Source organism: Ostrea edulis, chromosome 5 (assembly GCF_947568905.1).
Source record: "Ostrea edulis chromosome 5, xbOstEdul1.1, whole genome shotgun sequence".
Taxonomy (NCBI): Eukaryota; Metazoa; Mollusca; class Bivalvia; order Ostreida; family Ostreidae; genus Ostrea; species Ostrea edulis.
The window spans coordinates 17,789,667-17,806,016 of record NC_079168.1 but is presented as its reverse complement, the minus strand read 5'-3'; the positions used below and the strand labels follow the sequence as shown (position 1 = coordinate 17,806,016).

The 16,350-nt window shown below is 35.0% G+C and overlaps 1 protein-coding gene across 1 annotated transcript; it reads left to right on the top strand.

Moving 5' to 3' along the window:
• Nucleotides 1-704: 704 nt before the first annotated feature.
• LOC125649263 (calmodulin-A-like) lies at nucleotides 705-12,315 on the top strand. The gene is made up of 5 exons (XM_048876642.2): nucleotides 705-934; nucleotides 3,519-3,561; nucleotides 3,928-4,071; nucleotides 9,615-9,857; nucleotides 11,625-12,315. The coding sequence occupies exons 1-5, from the start codon at nucleotides 932-934 to the stop codon at nucleotides 11,663-11,665; spliced, it is 474 nt and encodes a 157-aa protein (XP_048732599.1). The 5' UTR covers nucleotides 705-931; the 3' UTR covers nucleotides 11,666-12,315.
• The last annotated feature ends 4,035 nt before the right edge of the window (nucleotides 12,316-16,350 follow it).

Here is a 16,350-nt window from a genome sequence, read left to right as displayed (position 1 = left end):
TCAAATTACATGTATAACAGCAATTTACACGTGACACATTTTAAACTTAATACTTCGTGCTCTGCTGCATCACGCCGCGGAAGTGCTGACCTCTCTCTTCAAGATACATTGAAACTATGCATATGGATTATACATATACATGTACTCTCAAATTGTTCAGAGAGCAAGTAACCACTTGAAACTGAATATATTTAGCGCAGATAGCATAATACTATACACAGTGAATATCGTTATGGAGCTGCTGTTATAAATCATATTTAGATTATTTATTTGTATTGAAAAGTGTTATATGGAGTACATATACACTGTATATTGGCGTAAAAGATAGACCTGAGAGATCGGAAATACAGGCTATTAATACAACACTGTCATAAAACATTATTAAATGGGCCGAGCTCATTCATGTGATTTTCATACGATTTCTATTTTCTGCATCTTTATATTATACTCTTCATGAAAAATTGACGGGAGTAATTTAACCAAAAAAAACAAAACAAAACAACCTTTTCGGCTACAATTTGAAACATGCGCTATTTGAAATGTTGTTTGAATTTCGATATTAAAGACAAGTATTAACAAAACAGTCCATTAACGGAATGCAACTATTAGTCGTGAAATATGGTTAAGTATATTGATGAAAATTGTGCAGAAATCTGTTTTGTTTGATTAATTATGCGACAAACATTGGTCTACCTAGGATCGATATCCTGCAATGAATCGAGCCTCGTTCTGTAATGCTGGTCGCGTTCAGTTCGGGTGCGCCAGGGACGTAGAGTGCGGCCCAATACTATTGTATTATTAATGCGGATAGAACATGTCGCATTGTGACAGCTATTGATATTAGAACGAGAACAGTCGTGGTGTAGCTTATTTAGACCTACCAAGGAGGAAGTGCAGAGAATAATTGCATTTAAAACATCATTATATCAAGATGGTAAGTAAAAACTTTGGGATTTGGCATTTATTTTAAAAAAAAGTCTTGTTAATCAATCTGTTCTGAACCTACTTTCAAAGTAAGTAATACTCACTTAAGGGTACTTGACAGCTTTGCGTTAGGTTCTGTAAAATAGTTTAGAGTACAAATGTTCGCGAAATCAAGATGTTTGTGACTTGAGGATATTAACATCGATTCGAGAGTTATGAATGCATTAGCAAAACAAACAGCTGCAATTGAAACAATTTGCTGACTTTTGTAAGACACATTTCAATACAAAATCGATCTGGAGAAATCCCTACAAGGATGAATAACGTTGCGTTAATCACTTATCACCGAGGCGCTTGAGACAGCTGCAGGAATTATACTTCGACATATTTTATTGGCGTTGGGTGATATGTTTCTTAAAACATTTATTCAAAGTTATAATAAACTGTGATTACCTCTTCTTAATGTTGGGATAATTCTTAAATGAAAGTGTATATTAATAATGGTCATATTCGTTTGCAATAACAATTGATACACAACAATGTGCTGTATTCATCAAATATCATAATGGTTTTTCTTATACTATATGTGTAAAATTTGTCCGTCTTCAACGCACATATTAGATTCATATAAAATCGGTATGATAATTATTTCTGATCTTATAAAATATTACTTTTAGATTTAAATACTAGCCTCTTCCATTCAAATTAAATAATAAAAATGCGTCTAAATATTCAATCTATTTCTATTTCATTGTCGTCGTGAATTGAAAAAAATATTGCAAACATTGTTCAATTCTCGAATTCATTTGGGTTCATTTTTCAAAAATATGTAATATTCGGCAACTGCAGTGTTTTCAACAGAAACTACATTTATAAGAACTATGCATTTTGGGTTAAGATGTTGTGCACTTAGCAATAATTACACTATAACGATCAATAAACTCTGAAGTTGGAAATACGATAACAACAAACAATTTTGCGTTGGCACGTTTTCTTTTTACTTTTGCATATTTAATGCTTTATGCCACACTTATCTGCGTTTAGACTATCGATCAAGTGTTCCCGTCGTCACGCTATTTGGTACTCAGCTGTGTCTGATTGGTACTCGGAGTAAAAAAACCAACTCCTATTAACTATCACGTGACCGACACAGCGCGCGGCTTTCAATAAACCAGGAATATTAATCTATGTTTACCATTCATTTGGGATCTGAAATAAAAGTATTCCCTCCGCAAACATATCCTGTAGGGAATTCTTTGTATTTATGATCGCTCTTTAATCGATCAACGCAACTTGCTATCATTAATATTAGATGCTCTGAAACCGAGGTATATTTCGCTAATAATTGATACTGCATTAGACCTGATGTTATATACAGCCAATCCTTTTGTTCTTTTATAATCAATATTATGTTATTGTTGTATCAAATTATGGTTACATACTTTCACGCATCAGAGGCGCCAATAATTGAATTTGGCACAGCCGGATGACATGAATTGGAAATATGCTCGAACACGTTCCCAACAGACTATATATAATATCTTTAAATTTATCCCTTTGCTTCACCCCTTAGCCCTCGACTCATAATTATGTTTTCTAAATTGTCTGTTTTGGAAATAATGAAAAAGTCAATACATTATACATTGTTCATTTGTCTCTCTTTAATCAAGACAATGTTGTTATCAATTAGTTATATCTATCTATCTAATTATCTAACTATCTATCTATCTATCTATCTAATCTATCTATCTATCTATCTATCTATCTATCTATCTATCTATCTATCTATCTATCTATCTATCTATCTATCTATCTGTATTTTCCTCTACTACTTCCTAAACTCACAATAGTAAACCTCAACAACATTAGCTCTCGTTTGTTTTGTTTTAAACAGTATTTTATTATGAATAACATAATAAGAATTAGGCAGCAGGCAACGCCTATATAAGCCTTCTCCTTTAAGGTACAAGGTAAAGTCCACATAATTATACACACAAGAAATTACAATACAGATATGAAGTGAAAGGATATGAAGTCATTCCAAATATAATGCTTATATAAGGAGTGTGATTTCTTGATATGAATAATAGGCTAACAAAATAGAAATGCTCTTGTTTAAGAATAAAGTTGGTGCATGTTTGGAAACGCTAAGTTTATACTTAGGTAAACCGTACTCGTATTTAGGGTGGCGCTAGTTTATGTAGAGATGCCACTCTTTCAAAGTACGTATTGAATTCCAACATTCCCGTTCTGGTTTACCTCCCCCTAACAATTGTATATGAAAAAGCATATGTTCCTGTATAGGTTGTGTGTTCTCGGAAAACAATAGAAACCTCATCGTATACGAGAGAAACATTCTCGAGTGGGACGTAAAAGAACATAGAAAAAAAAACCTAAACTGACGGTACCGAGTTTACACTGCAACTACCAACGACGAATAATGGTATCACAGGCCAGCTTACTCAGTATTGTGAAGAATAATGGTATCAAAGGCCAGCTTACTCAGTATTGTGCTTTTACTTTAACACCCATTGTATTGCATTCTTTCTCATTCCCTTAGTAAGTGCATTATGATCTATTATATCTTGTTTCAGGCGCAAAAAGAACAAATCAAGCTGTCTGACGAACAAGTTGCAGGTGAGCTCATATGTTTTCATGAATGACGCCTTATTCCAGATCGATATCACCACAAAAGTAGGAATTTTAGGTACTCTTTGAGGAGTCGTTTATTTATGATGATATACAGATAGTGTGTTATACATGAAGAAAATATCGTTACACAGATACAGTGAACATATTAATTGCCCATAGAGAATCAAAATGCCTTTTTCCCCCATTAGGAAACTATCTTTTACATTAGATATGACACAAATGTCAGAATCTGTCGATTTCGTATCATAATTGACACTAATAGCACATATGTACCTATCTGTAAAAGTAACGAATATTGTTTAAAGCCAACATACTGCAACATAGAATTTAGAGAAAGACGATATTTTCCAGAATTCAGAGAGGCCTTCAACTTGTTTGACAAAGATGGTGATGGAAGTATAACAACGACAGAACTGGGTACAGTCATGCGCAGTCTGGGCCAGAATCCCACCGAGAGCGAATTGCAGGACATGATCAACGAAGTCGATTACGACGGTATGTGTTGTCAACAATGTGATATCGTAGATCTTGCAGGAAACCATAATTCTAATCATTCGTGACCCTTCAAACACTGCTCCTGTTCTCTCTATTCCCCAAGGCCATGTGTTTGTCACATCTGTACTTACAATGTATAGGTCACGAGCCGTCCTTATTGCTTTCACAAATGGTAAAATCAATTTTTGTTAATGGCTGTACCGCAGTGCCTTCTGAACTGTAAGTAGAATAAATGGCTCTAGTATAAACGAGGATACGTTTGCCTTATCAAGACATAGGGCTCACGGCCGGTGTGACCGGTCGCCAGGGGATGCTTACTCCTCCTAGGCACTTGATCCCACCTATGGTGTGTCCACTGGGGTTCGTGTTTGCCCAACTCTTTATTTTGTATTCCTTATGGGAGTTATGAGATTGATCGCTGTTCGTTGTCTTCGCGTTTCATATCATTAGAGTATTCAAACAATTTTTCTTTGGGGTTGCAATTTAAGATTAATTAAACAAATAATATATCAAAATTACATGTATGATGTAATTATAAATTAAATGATATTTTCTAAAACACAGAAAATTTCACTTTAGTTTATTTGGATACCCACTTCCATCCCTACCCGAGGTTGATCTCACGACCTGCGGAACCAAATCTCTTAGCAGCATGTAACTAGCGCGCTAGACCGCTCGACCATCTAGACAGGGCAAAAAACTTGCTTTCGATGACGATGGAATTCTCGCCACGCTGTCACACGCTACACGGTCATTGAGAATGGAAATGTGATACAGTTATGTTTATTTAAGAGGTTATTGGTATTTCAGTGCTTTTTATAAAAGATTTCAAATGCATTATGTGTCTTTTATGGTCCTCTTCAATGTATGTTCAATAACTGTATCCCATTTCCATTCTCAATGACAGTGTAGCGCGTGACAGCGTGGTGAGAATTCCATCGTCATCGAAAACAAGTTATATATATTCACAATGGTGTTTATCACATTGAAAACAAGGGTACCGTCGTCTGACAACATAATACCATATTCATTGGGTACTATATCCAGACACATCAACTTTAGATTAATATGTCCTTTACCTTTGACCTAGACATCAATTAGTATCGTCAACATCCACCCTACCTTGTATGTACCAAGTATAATACTAAAATATCAAAGAATATAATTTTGATTGCATTCACAACATTTGACTTAAACCTATGTCTTTTAACACTGTTACATTCAATTACTGTTTGTGAACTTACCTATAACCTTTGTCCATGTAATCAATATACAGATATGTATCTCCTCATATGTTATTTCTTCAGCTTTGAGACTAATAAGTAAAGTAGTTATCTTTAATTGGTATTCACAACATTGCTATATTCTATCACTGAATTTGTACGCGATCTGTGACATTTTGACCCAGATATTGATATGAATATTGCAAGTGCAAGACCTACTAATGGAATGGTAGTTTTTGGTGTTCACTGATTGTGACCTTGAATTCTGACTTATTCTCCAAGGAATTAACATCGATCGTTCAGTACGTACATGAATGAGACAGAAAAAGAAAAGGCGAATAGTTTTCTTCATAACAACATTATAATATGTATGTATTAAATCGCTGTTTGTGACTCTAACCTTCGATATATGGATTTTTTATGTGGTGTACACGTTATCGTGACAATCATCATTGTATATTATAACCTTAAACCCCAAACCTTTGACCCAGTTTTCTTTAATCCTTTCACCACCTTTCATCATCGTCGCAGGTATGATACTAATATCTGATATATTACCCTTTATATGGCACCAATCTTCTTCCCTTACATATACACACACGCATGCATAGATAAATTACTATACAAGGGGATAATTCAGGTAATTGTTATCATCCGCATGTAGAACTTGAGATATAAGGGTATGGATTGCAACTTTTCACGCCGGTAAAGCGTGTCAGCGTAAAGTGTTGCAGATCACATCCTTAGATATTTTCAAAAATGAAATTTATTTCTTATATTTACATTCTACTTTCATTCCTGTTGGAGGTCCCAGTCTTTAGAATAGACGTACATGTACTATATTTATTATTACTGTTCATTGGCTATGAGGAAATGGCTAGCTTTTTTACAATTTGCAAAGATATCAAAACAAAAATATTAGAAATGTAAATGTTTTGGAATACAATCCTGACATTGTAGAGTCAGACATGGATACCACCATTTGAGTCTGATATTCGTCTCGCTATACACGTGCTCCTACTGGCTCGTAGAGTTTCCTCTATACATTTGTGAAGGTCTTCATATTCAGCTATCTGTAAAGACAAACGTAGATGAAAACCAAAATGGGTTTAACCAGTTCCTGTATTGTATGAAAAAGTGAAGATAACAAACAGTGATCAATCTCAGAAATCCCATAAAGAATACAAAATTAAGAGATGGGCAAACACGGATCCCTGAACACACCAAAAATGGAATTGGGTGTTTTGGAGCAGTACACATCCCCTGATGACCGATCACACCAGCCGTAAACCCCCTATCTTGATCAGTTAAATGGATAAATCCGTAGTCAAAATCAGATTAAAGAACATCCTAACAACTGGTTTAAAATTCATCAGACAGCATTTGATCAAACGACAGGTTATATTTGAAAATAAGATCATAGAATTTGAACGTCTTCATATGAGTGGAAAATTCTGGACGTTAAACAATATACAATCAATCAGATAATTTGCAAAATGCTGACTTCATTTTTTTCAAATCACAATAACATAAACTTGTTTGTCGGTAGCGTGCCTCAATTTAAAAATTGATCCTACCCATAACATGCTCTTGTGTATCTAATCAGTTGATAAGCACCATATGCAGGATATATGAGAGGTTGACAATAGAGAAGCTGAAGTCACCCCATTTGTCATAAGGTTCGGTTGTTAGCTTTGTCATTAGCATGTATGTTCAATGAAAGGTGAAGATAACGAACAGTGATCAATCTCATAACTCCTATAGGCAATACAAAATTAAGGGTTGGGCAAACACGGACCCCTGGGCACAGGTGGGATCAAGTGCCTAGGAGGTGTAAGTATCCCCTCTTGACCGTTCACACCGATCATGAGCCCTATGTCTTGACTAGGTAAACGGAGTAAAACGTAGTCAAAATTATTGTGCCAAGAACGGCCAAATAATCGGTATGAAACATAATAAAGTATTCAAATATGAAGCAGATATTTGAGAATCTGGTGTCGATTGTTTCGAGTTTACTGCGACATATGGATGAAAATGAATATTTTTAATAGATAAAATGTCACCAATATATCTAAATGCCGGGTTGAAGGCCACAACAAGAGATGTTTTCCTCTCGGGTAGAAGATTATAAATAAATTCTGCCTGATAAGAATTAATATAAAAACAGGTCAACTAAGAATGAAGTACAAGTCCTGTCCATGGGAATTCCAGCAGAATGTTGGAAGACCTTATCACCAAGGACGATGCAGATTTTTGTCCATCAAGAACTCCGGCATTTCCTAAAACTTGTGCGTAGAATGAAAGTGCTGTTTAACAAAGTAATTTTTTGAATGGCTGATCACAAGATAGGAATATTTCTGTGTACCATTAGAAAACCACAAGCTTTGTGTCTGTGACAAATATTTTTAGCAGCGTATGACCTTTAATTATATTTGTCCACCATACTGTTTTAGAATGTAAAAGGTGGCTCCGTGACTTTGTTGATCTTGATCCGCATTTGTTTGCTTTGTTTGGTAAATAAAGGAGCTGATATTTACTTTTTCTTTTGTTGTCATCATATTTATTGGTTCTTCATATTTGTTGTTGGTATACCTAATCTTTGATTTGTATTACATATGTAGCTTGGATTAGCTGTAGGCTCTCTGTATGTACATGCACAGTAATAAAGAAAGTCTCTGAACGTAAAAAGTATTATACTATTCATGGTATTTTCAGCTCGATATCATGTCTCATGCAGCTACTTGAAAGTAATATTCACCGAAAGGTATGGTAAGGGGCGAGGTCAAAAGATCAATGATAAAAAAAGCTTAATTCACATATCAAGATTTCTTCCACCCTAAAAACTTATTGTGCTGAATGTTGACCCAAATCGATTATCATGTGATATTAAACACAATAGTACTACATCTAAATAACATTCTGTATATAAGTACATTTTCTAATGTTTATTAAAAGTATATTTTTTAAGTCACTTACAATATTCATTAATATGTAGGAGAATAAATCGTTATTTCTAAACATTCATTACGTCACCTCAGTTCTGATCACTTCATGCTGAAGTGACGGAACTCCTGCTGTGCTTTCATTGTACATTTATGTATATCGTAAACAATGCGATAGCTGTTCACCCCGACAAAAAGGCTGTAGTGACAAAAATAGGAGCGTTTAAAAACGTTATCTCGTACCATAAATATTTGTGTATTATGATAAATTCGATGTCGGATGACCGAGACTTTCGGGAGTTTTTTAACCACTCACTCTCCCAAACTATTTGAAAGAAGAATTTTATCCGACTTCGATCTTTTGCTCTCGGCCTTAACTAAAACATTGTATTGATTGACAAAATGTCAATTCTTTTATTCTATGATGGAATATGAAAACATCGAAACCGACTACTATACATTACCAAACAATACCTGGTTCGATTTGGGCATCTCTGTTAAAAGCTAGCGTGCAAGACTTAGTTGAAAGTGATAAAAAAACAAAAAAACACGAGTTATCACTCGAGGACCAAAAGTAATAACCAATTCTATGAATTTGGAAATTCAAAATTTATGTTCGATATAATGTTGGAAGAAAAAAAAAAAAAAAAAAAAAAACAAAAAAAAACTCGACGGCATATGTAGATGAATATTTGTTGGATCATCGGTAATCAGAGAGTTCGAAATTGTTCAATCATATAATAAGATCATATGCATATGGTGTTTATATCTCACAACTGATTCGATACGCAAGAGCTTGTTCTGCATATGATCAGTTTTTAAATCGATGCAGGATACTGACAAACAAGTTGATGGTGCAAAAGTTTCACCAGTCTCGTTTAAAATCAGCATTTCGCAAATTCTATGGCCGTTATAACGATCTAGTTTGCCAATACAACCTACCATTGGGTCAAATGCTGTCTGACTTGTTTCATTGTTTCATACCGATTGTTAGGCCGTTATTGGCACACTGATTTTGACTACGGATAACTCCGTTTACCTGATCAAGATATATGGCTCACGGCGGATGTGACCTGTCGACAGGGGATGCTTACTCCTCCTAGACACTTTATCCCACCTCAGGTGTATCCAGGGGTCCGTATTTGCCCAACTCTCAATTTTGTATTGCTTATAGGAGTTATGAGATTGATGACTGTTTGCTATCTTCACCTTTCATATTAATGATGATTCAGGGTGTAAGATTTGAATTTAGGCTAGGTTCTAATTTACTTAAGTGCAATTCTTTTCAGCGAAATACTGAAAATTAAAAGGCATCAGAATAAAGGCAGTATAAAATTTGAAACTAGATTTATTTCCATAATATCATATGTTATTGCAGAGAGTGGGACGATTGATTTTGAGGAATTTCTTCAAATGATGGCTCGCAAAATGAGGGACACAGACACAAAAGAGGAATTGAAGGAAGCCTTCAAGGTATTCGACAAAGATGGCAACGGATTCATTAGCGCTTCTGAATTACGTCATGTGATGAAGAGCCTGGGAGAACGACTTACAGACGAAGAAGTTGACGAGATGATTCGAGAGGCAGATCAAGATGGTGATGGACAGGTTAACTACGACGGTAAGATCATAATCGAATAATTGTGAACTAAGTGGGTATTATTGTTTTTTCCTGAATATCCAGTACACCCACCAAGCACAGGGAATTAAGAATGTGTTGATATCTATGTACATACATATGCAAGTTATTGAAGTAAAAGAGGCTATTTCTGTATCCAAGTAACCTGATCTGAATGATAGCACTTCATAGAGCAATATATAGGGTTCATGGCGGGTGTGACCGGTCAACATGGGATGCTTACTCCTCCTAGGCACCTGATCCCACTTCTGGTATGCTCAGGGGTCCGCGTTTGCCCAACTCTTTATTTTGTATTCCCTATAGGAGTTATGAGAATGATCACTGTTCCTTATCTTAACCTTTTCATTAAGTAAACTCCATCCCAACCTTTGCATGTCTAAATTTTAGGTGATGCAAAAATTGAAAACATGTTATCTTCACCTTTCATGAAGACATTTACAGTTGGAATTATCTTTGCATTAACTGTATACGAAAATTAAACAATTATCCTGTGAAAATCATATTGATTTGTTATGTTATAGGGCATTGTGACATTCTCACAAAATTACTAATTATACACAGGGTTTTGCATCGACAATATTTTTTTGAAAACTTACCCGAAAACGAAATTCTGTCATATTTGTGATTGATTACTATTACGCGTATAATTATCATTAGTAACTGCAGTGGGCTTTTAGAGATTACTTTAGGGTAGCCTGTCCGACTACGGGTCACACTAAGCATGATAGAAGCCCATCACGTGGGGAAAATGGTTGGTTTTCTGTTGATTTTAAATAAAAGCGTGCACGCTCGAATGAATAATTCGTGGCTAAAGAAAATCAATTTGTCATCGTTCTTTCTAATTCTAAGTTCTTAAAAAACTTTAAATAACAGAGATATACAGCAAGCTGCATGCTCACGAAATGGTAAACTCTAATATGGGATCAGTAGGCGAATACAAAACAAAACATGTGCATTGTATGAACTAAAGTCATAGATCCTTCTTTAATATTTAACAACATTCTGCTTCATTATTGATAAATCGGCAACATTAACGAATACATATAAAATTCATTACTGGCAGAAACCATCAATCAATAAAGATATCTCTGTTTATAAAAATGTAACGCAGTTGCAAGTGTTGGGAAGTATAAGACACAATCTATATACGCCTGTTTTACTATGACAAATGAAACTTCAAATCATTCAGTAGTAATCTAATAAACTATGCTTTTATTACATAAAATCTGATCATCTACGACTTTGATTTAAACGTGGGAACAGTTTGTTTCATTCTGTAGGAACCAATGAGCATGCTTTTTAATCATTTCGCTGCAGTCGTCAATGAATTTTGTAATGTGAATGTATTTCGCAGATATTCGAGCTCAAAACCATGCATTTAAAATGACGGTGTTTCTTTAATAATGCTGAAATTTATTCGGCCTGTTTAAGATTGAAACCATTTTCAAAGATGTATTCGAGTCAATAAATTCAGTTATTGATATGTGTTCATGTTGATTGACAATTAATTTGTATTGGTATATTTTTAATTAGTATTCAGACAGATTGGCAATCATATTCAAGCAGGTACATATAATTGACTCATTTGTTCTGAATTTCCGCCACGTAATCACAGTTGAGCGTGAGGAGGGGAGTATTGTGATCTTTAAATTGAATAATTGCGAAATAACTACTTTACGTTTTTGATTTATTGTCCACAGTAGTTAGGTTTGATGATCACTGATCAATTTACATTTTTTTTATTTTCAGAGTTTGTCAACATGATGGCATCTGGAAAGAAAGACTCTTAGAATTTCACAAGGAGAGTGATATTTGAATGAGTGCAAATAGAACTGATTTTTATTAGACTAACGAACTTTAAATCATAGTTGAAAATGGATGTTGACTGAAATTATATACCGGTACACAACTATCTGTTGGGCTGTACTATCAAATCAATAATTGTGCGAGTGAATGCGATTTAGTTTCATATTTTCAATTTTGTGAACATAATGCTCAAACTGCTGGTTTCGTGAACATTGATCGTAGATAGGCTTCTGTTTTTTGGTGTGCTCATGTTTCAAAAGTGTTGTCATTGTTCAACGGTTTTTTTGTAAGTTTTCAAAGCGTTCACGTAGATTGTCTATCTGTCATTAATGGAAAGAAAATGACAAAATCATTAATTATTCACTGGGAAAAAACGCAGTGATAAAAGCATTTCGTGTTTTCCACTGCTAACTGATACTTGGCAATAACTCAGCAATCACAGCCATCCAAGCCATTGATTAGATTTATTTCCATTATCTTACGTATTTGTTTCGAATATTTCATTGCTTTCACTCATGCTTTAAAGTACTGTACATACTATTAAACTTTTCTATTTCTAGCACAAAGTATCGAAACAATGATGTATACATATATTCTTTACCAAATGTGCTATTCCAATAAACAATAAACTAGATACAATGTTTATCTTCTCTGTGGAAATTGGATGAAAAAGGGTTGATTTAAAAAAGCATTATAATAATGCCTGTAAATCGTCTTGCTCGGTACATTATGATTTAATCTTTGTTAGCTTTATAAGATGCATTCAGTCTGTAGTCTAATAATTAGTCATTCTACTCCTCCTAGGCACCTGATCCCACCACTGGTATATCCGGGGGTCTGTGTTTGCCCAACTTTCTATTTTGTATTCCTGATAAGAGTCATGAGATTGATCATTGTTCATTATCTTCACCCCCTCTCATATAAAACATTAAATAACTCCGTTTTATTATATTATTATATGAAAATAAGTGAAGATAACGACCAATGACCAATCTCATAAATCATTTAAAGAATAAAATATAGGAAGGCAAAACTGGGCCGCTTGGTGGGATCAGGTTCCTACATGTAGGTAGGGTTATCAAACACTGTTCAACTGTCACATCTGTCGTGATTCTTTACCGTGATAAGGTAAACGGAGTAGTCGATAGTCAAAGTCACTATGAAAAGACCTTACAATTGGTTTGGGACATATGAGACAGCATTCACTTAATGACAGATTGTTTTGCAAATAAGATCATTTGCCATAGAATTTACGAAATGCAAGACTTTAAGCCAGACTTTTGAAACCTCTGTAACATCAGCTTAATTGTTAATAGACTGCATCGGTTTAAAAATTGATTCCACGCAGAACATGCTGTCACGTACGGAATCAGTTGGGAGGCATACTTAAAACACAATTTGCAGCTGGCTGAGTTGAAGACCACATCAAGATGTTTCCTCATCTAATGTAGAAGCTTCTAAATAATATATGCCGTATAAGAATACAAAACGAGGTCAGTTACTGTGTAATAAACGAGCACAATTTATGCTCATGGAATGCTGGATGACCGTGCCACGAAATACCGGTACTACGTGTAGATATTGTAAATGAGGAACTCCAGCATCTTTATCAACATCAGAGTACTTGAGTCTGTATGATGTCTAAAGGCCTAGTCTTTAATTTATCGTTAGGAATTGTTATGTAAAGTGTTGTTGAGTGGTACGTTTTGATGAAGTCAAATTTACTAAATGCTCTTTGGAATTGTTTGAGAATCGACGTTTTATTTACATGACTCCTCGCATATGTTGTTGTACAATACGTCCGACATTTCTCCTCACAACAGTTAATGCTTTCGTGATGAATAAAGATAGGGCTTTGTAAAACATTTACTGGATCCTGCACGGTATTTCAATTTTGTTAACAATCTAATGTAACACCTTAAAGGGCGAAATGTTGCATCAGTATTTGGAATTATGATTGGATTGGGTAGTAATTTCGTTTTCAATATACCACTGTCAAACAATGGCATTCACATACACTTGAGTCGTGACTAAAACAATGTGTAATGAGAGTTACATGTATTACAGGTTTGTCTATGATGAGAAATATATTACTCCTTTGATTTCAGGTAACATCCATTCTTGTGGCAAAACAAAACTGTTGTTGTACTTCAACTCAGTAAACAAGTGTATTTTAGTCATCGTCGCAAGCCACGACTGAAACGTACGCTCCTCTCCTCTTTCACCCCTGTGGATATCTGCGTGACAATGTCATCATTTCTCATAAATATGCATGGCGAGAATGACGTAATTCATTGACCAATAAAATTCATTCTTTGCCTAAAATGGAAGATCTGCTCAAGTGCAGCCGCGTTTAACTTGTAAAACACCAATAATGGCTGCGGTTATGAAAACGTGTGCTTTATGCACCGAAATCATTGTAGACAGAACATCCTGCATATCTGTGACATCTGAACAGTTTCATGGTTTATTTCTTAAACATAACATACACACCAGTGGTTATATGTTCATTTGTGCCTTCATAATGAACACGGTGGGGTTTATTATCAGAACACAACAATAGTCATCATATGTTTCCAAATATTTCATTGGAAACGCCTGGAAGCATAAAGACTTTCCACAGCGAAAAAACCCCCATCGTTTTTCCTAATCTAATGCTCCAACACATGTTTGTTCATTTGTTATCTGCTCCATGTCTCACACACTTCATACCGTAGCCATAAATATGTAAACAAACCGGATCTGCTTTGGTTAGTATGTTTACTGAAGTAATGGAAAAACAAACTTTCACATTGATAAAGAATAATATACATGTATTCGCATTCTAGAAACAGTTTAAATCTCCGACTAACTTTTGCAAGGAATCTCAGCGATTGACCGAATCATATCATATATATTTATGAGAAACGTTGAAATATTCACGCACATAGTCACTGGTTAAAGGGAGAGGAGCGTACGTTTCCCTGTATAACTATGTAACTTTATCCGAAAAAAGTATAGCAGTTGACCGTTCCAATGACTGTTGGACTGGAACTGTTATAATAGCCTGTTGGTCAACATGCCCATATTTGGCGCTAAAACGGATGCCCGTTTAGCGGTTTTTTTTTCATGGGTGTAAAATTTTGCGATTTTATAGCTTGTTGGCATACAAATAATTTTAGTGGGATATAATTTGGCGAACATAGAGTTCTAAGGTAAAAAAAAAATTAATAAGCAGTGTGGTATTGATAATAACTTATATGTGAATTAATGTCGTCAGAAATAACTGACATGAAAATAAGCTTTACTTTATTTACCTTCCAAGCTGAAGAGTGCTACCTACCTATGTACATGTGAACCTTTGATATAAAAGTAGAGAGTCATCTGTCTTGCGAAAATATGGATTGTGATTGTAGACAGATTTGAGTGCAGATTTAGCTTCAAAAATATTTGGCAGCATGATCTGAAACTGCTAAAACAATCCCAATTATTACCCCTCGGGAAAAAACATGCCATACGTTATCTTTCCTGTCGCTTGGTTGAATAAATATGGCCGATGTTTGCATTGCAGCTGCATCGGAAAAGAAAATCCATGCCCATTTAAAAAGCAGAAGTAACAATAACTAAATATGTTTGAAAACTACAGAAACAGACTGTGATGGATCCCTTTCTTTCCTGCAAGAAAACTAATGCAATGAACTGGTTGAAATTCTCCGATAATTCCACTTTGCAACTCATAAGAAAAATAGAAGTATATAAGCTGAAAAAAGACTGCTACAGTCAACAGCATACAGTTGGTCACAGGGCAACAGTTGATATGTTGGACCGGAATTCAAACTGCGACTTTCGACCTTGGCAACAGTTTGCACTCATATCCGACAGATCAACACTTGCTCTTAACCTCAATCAACAACTGTATATTATTGCCTGCAGCCCTCTTTCTGATTTCCCCGCAAGAACAACTCATTAATACATAAAAGGTAAAGTATTGTGACGTTTCAAGCCACCAACAATGACATTCCGTTTGTAATTTCATCACGTTACAACAGATGCAGTGAAATTTGTATACGCCTGAAAGGAATCAATATGGCAAGGTTTACAAAACCTGTACAGGCTAATATTTATAATCAACTGGGAGTAGGGAATAGTTAGAACACCTAACAGCTGAGACATACATGTACATGTGAATCTACTTAAAAACGACGGACATGTCAAACTCAAGATAAGTATATGGATAGAGGCCCGAGAAAAAACAGAAGTTTCGATTAGTCCAATTAAAGTTTAGATGTTTTACATTCGTATTAAATAGCACTTTTTGACAGTAGTTGAGGGCAACAATAATTATGTGATTCCCCACAAAACTGAACTATTGCCCTCCCATTGGCGTCGGGCAATAGTTCGTCCTGATGGGGATAACATATTTACTGTTGCCTTCACCCAACGTCAGAAATCGTATCATATTATGATATACACTGTGCTATAAATGCAATGAAAAGATGACAATATGTCAATCAATGAACAAATGTGAAGTAGAAAAAAAGTTAGAAGTTGCATAACAGTTGTAAAAACAAACATTATTTCCATCCAAACTTTCATAGGACTCGTCAAACTATTCTATCATTATATTATATCGATCTAATGTAAAGGTGAAGATAACGAACAGTGATCAATCTCATAACTCCTTTAAGGA

Excerpts from the sequence above, each read along its gene's own strand:
- LOC125649263 (XM_048876642.2), top strand. Across the intron at positions 4,072-9,614 it reads CAACGAAGTCGATTACGACG|AGAGTGGGACGATTGATTTT; the intron begins GTATGTGTTGTC and ends ATGTTATTGCAG. Across the intron at positions 9,858-11,624 it reads TGGACAGGTTAACTACGACG|AGTTTGTCAACATGATGGCA; the intron begins GTAAGATCATAA and ends TTTTATTTTCAG.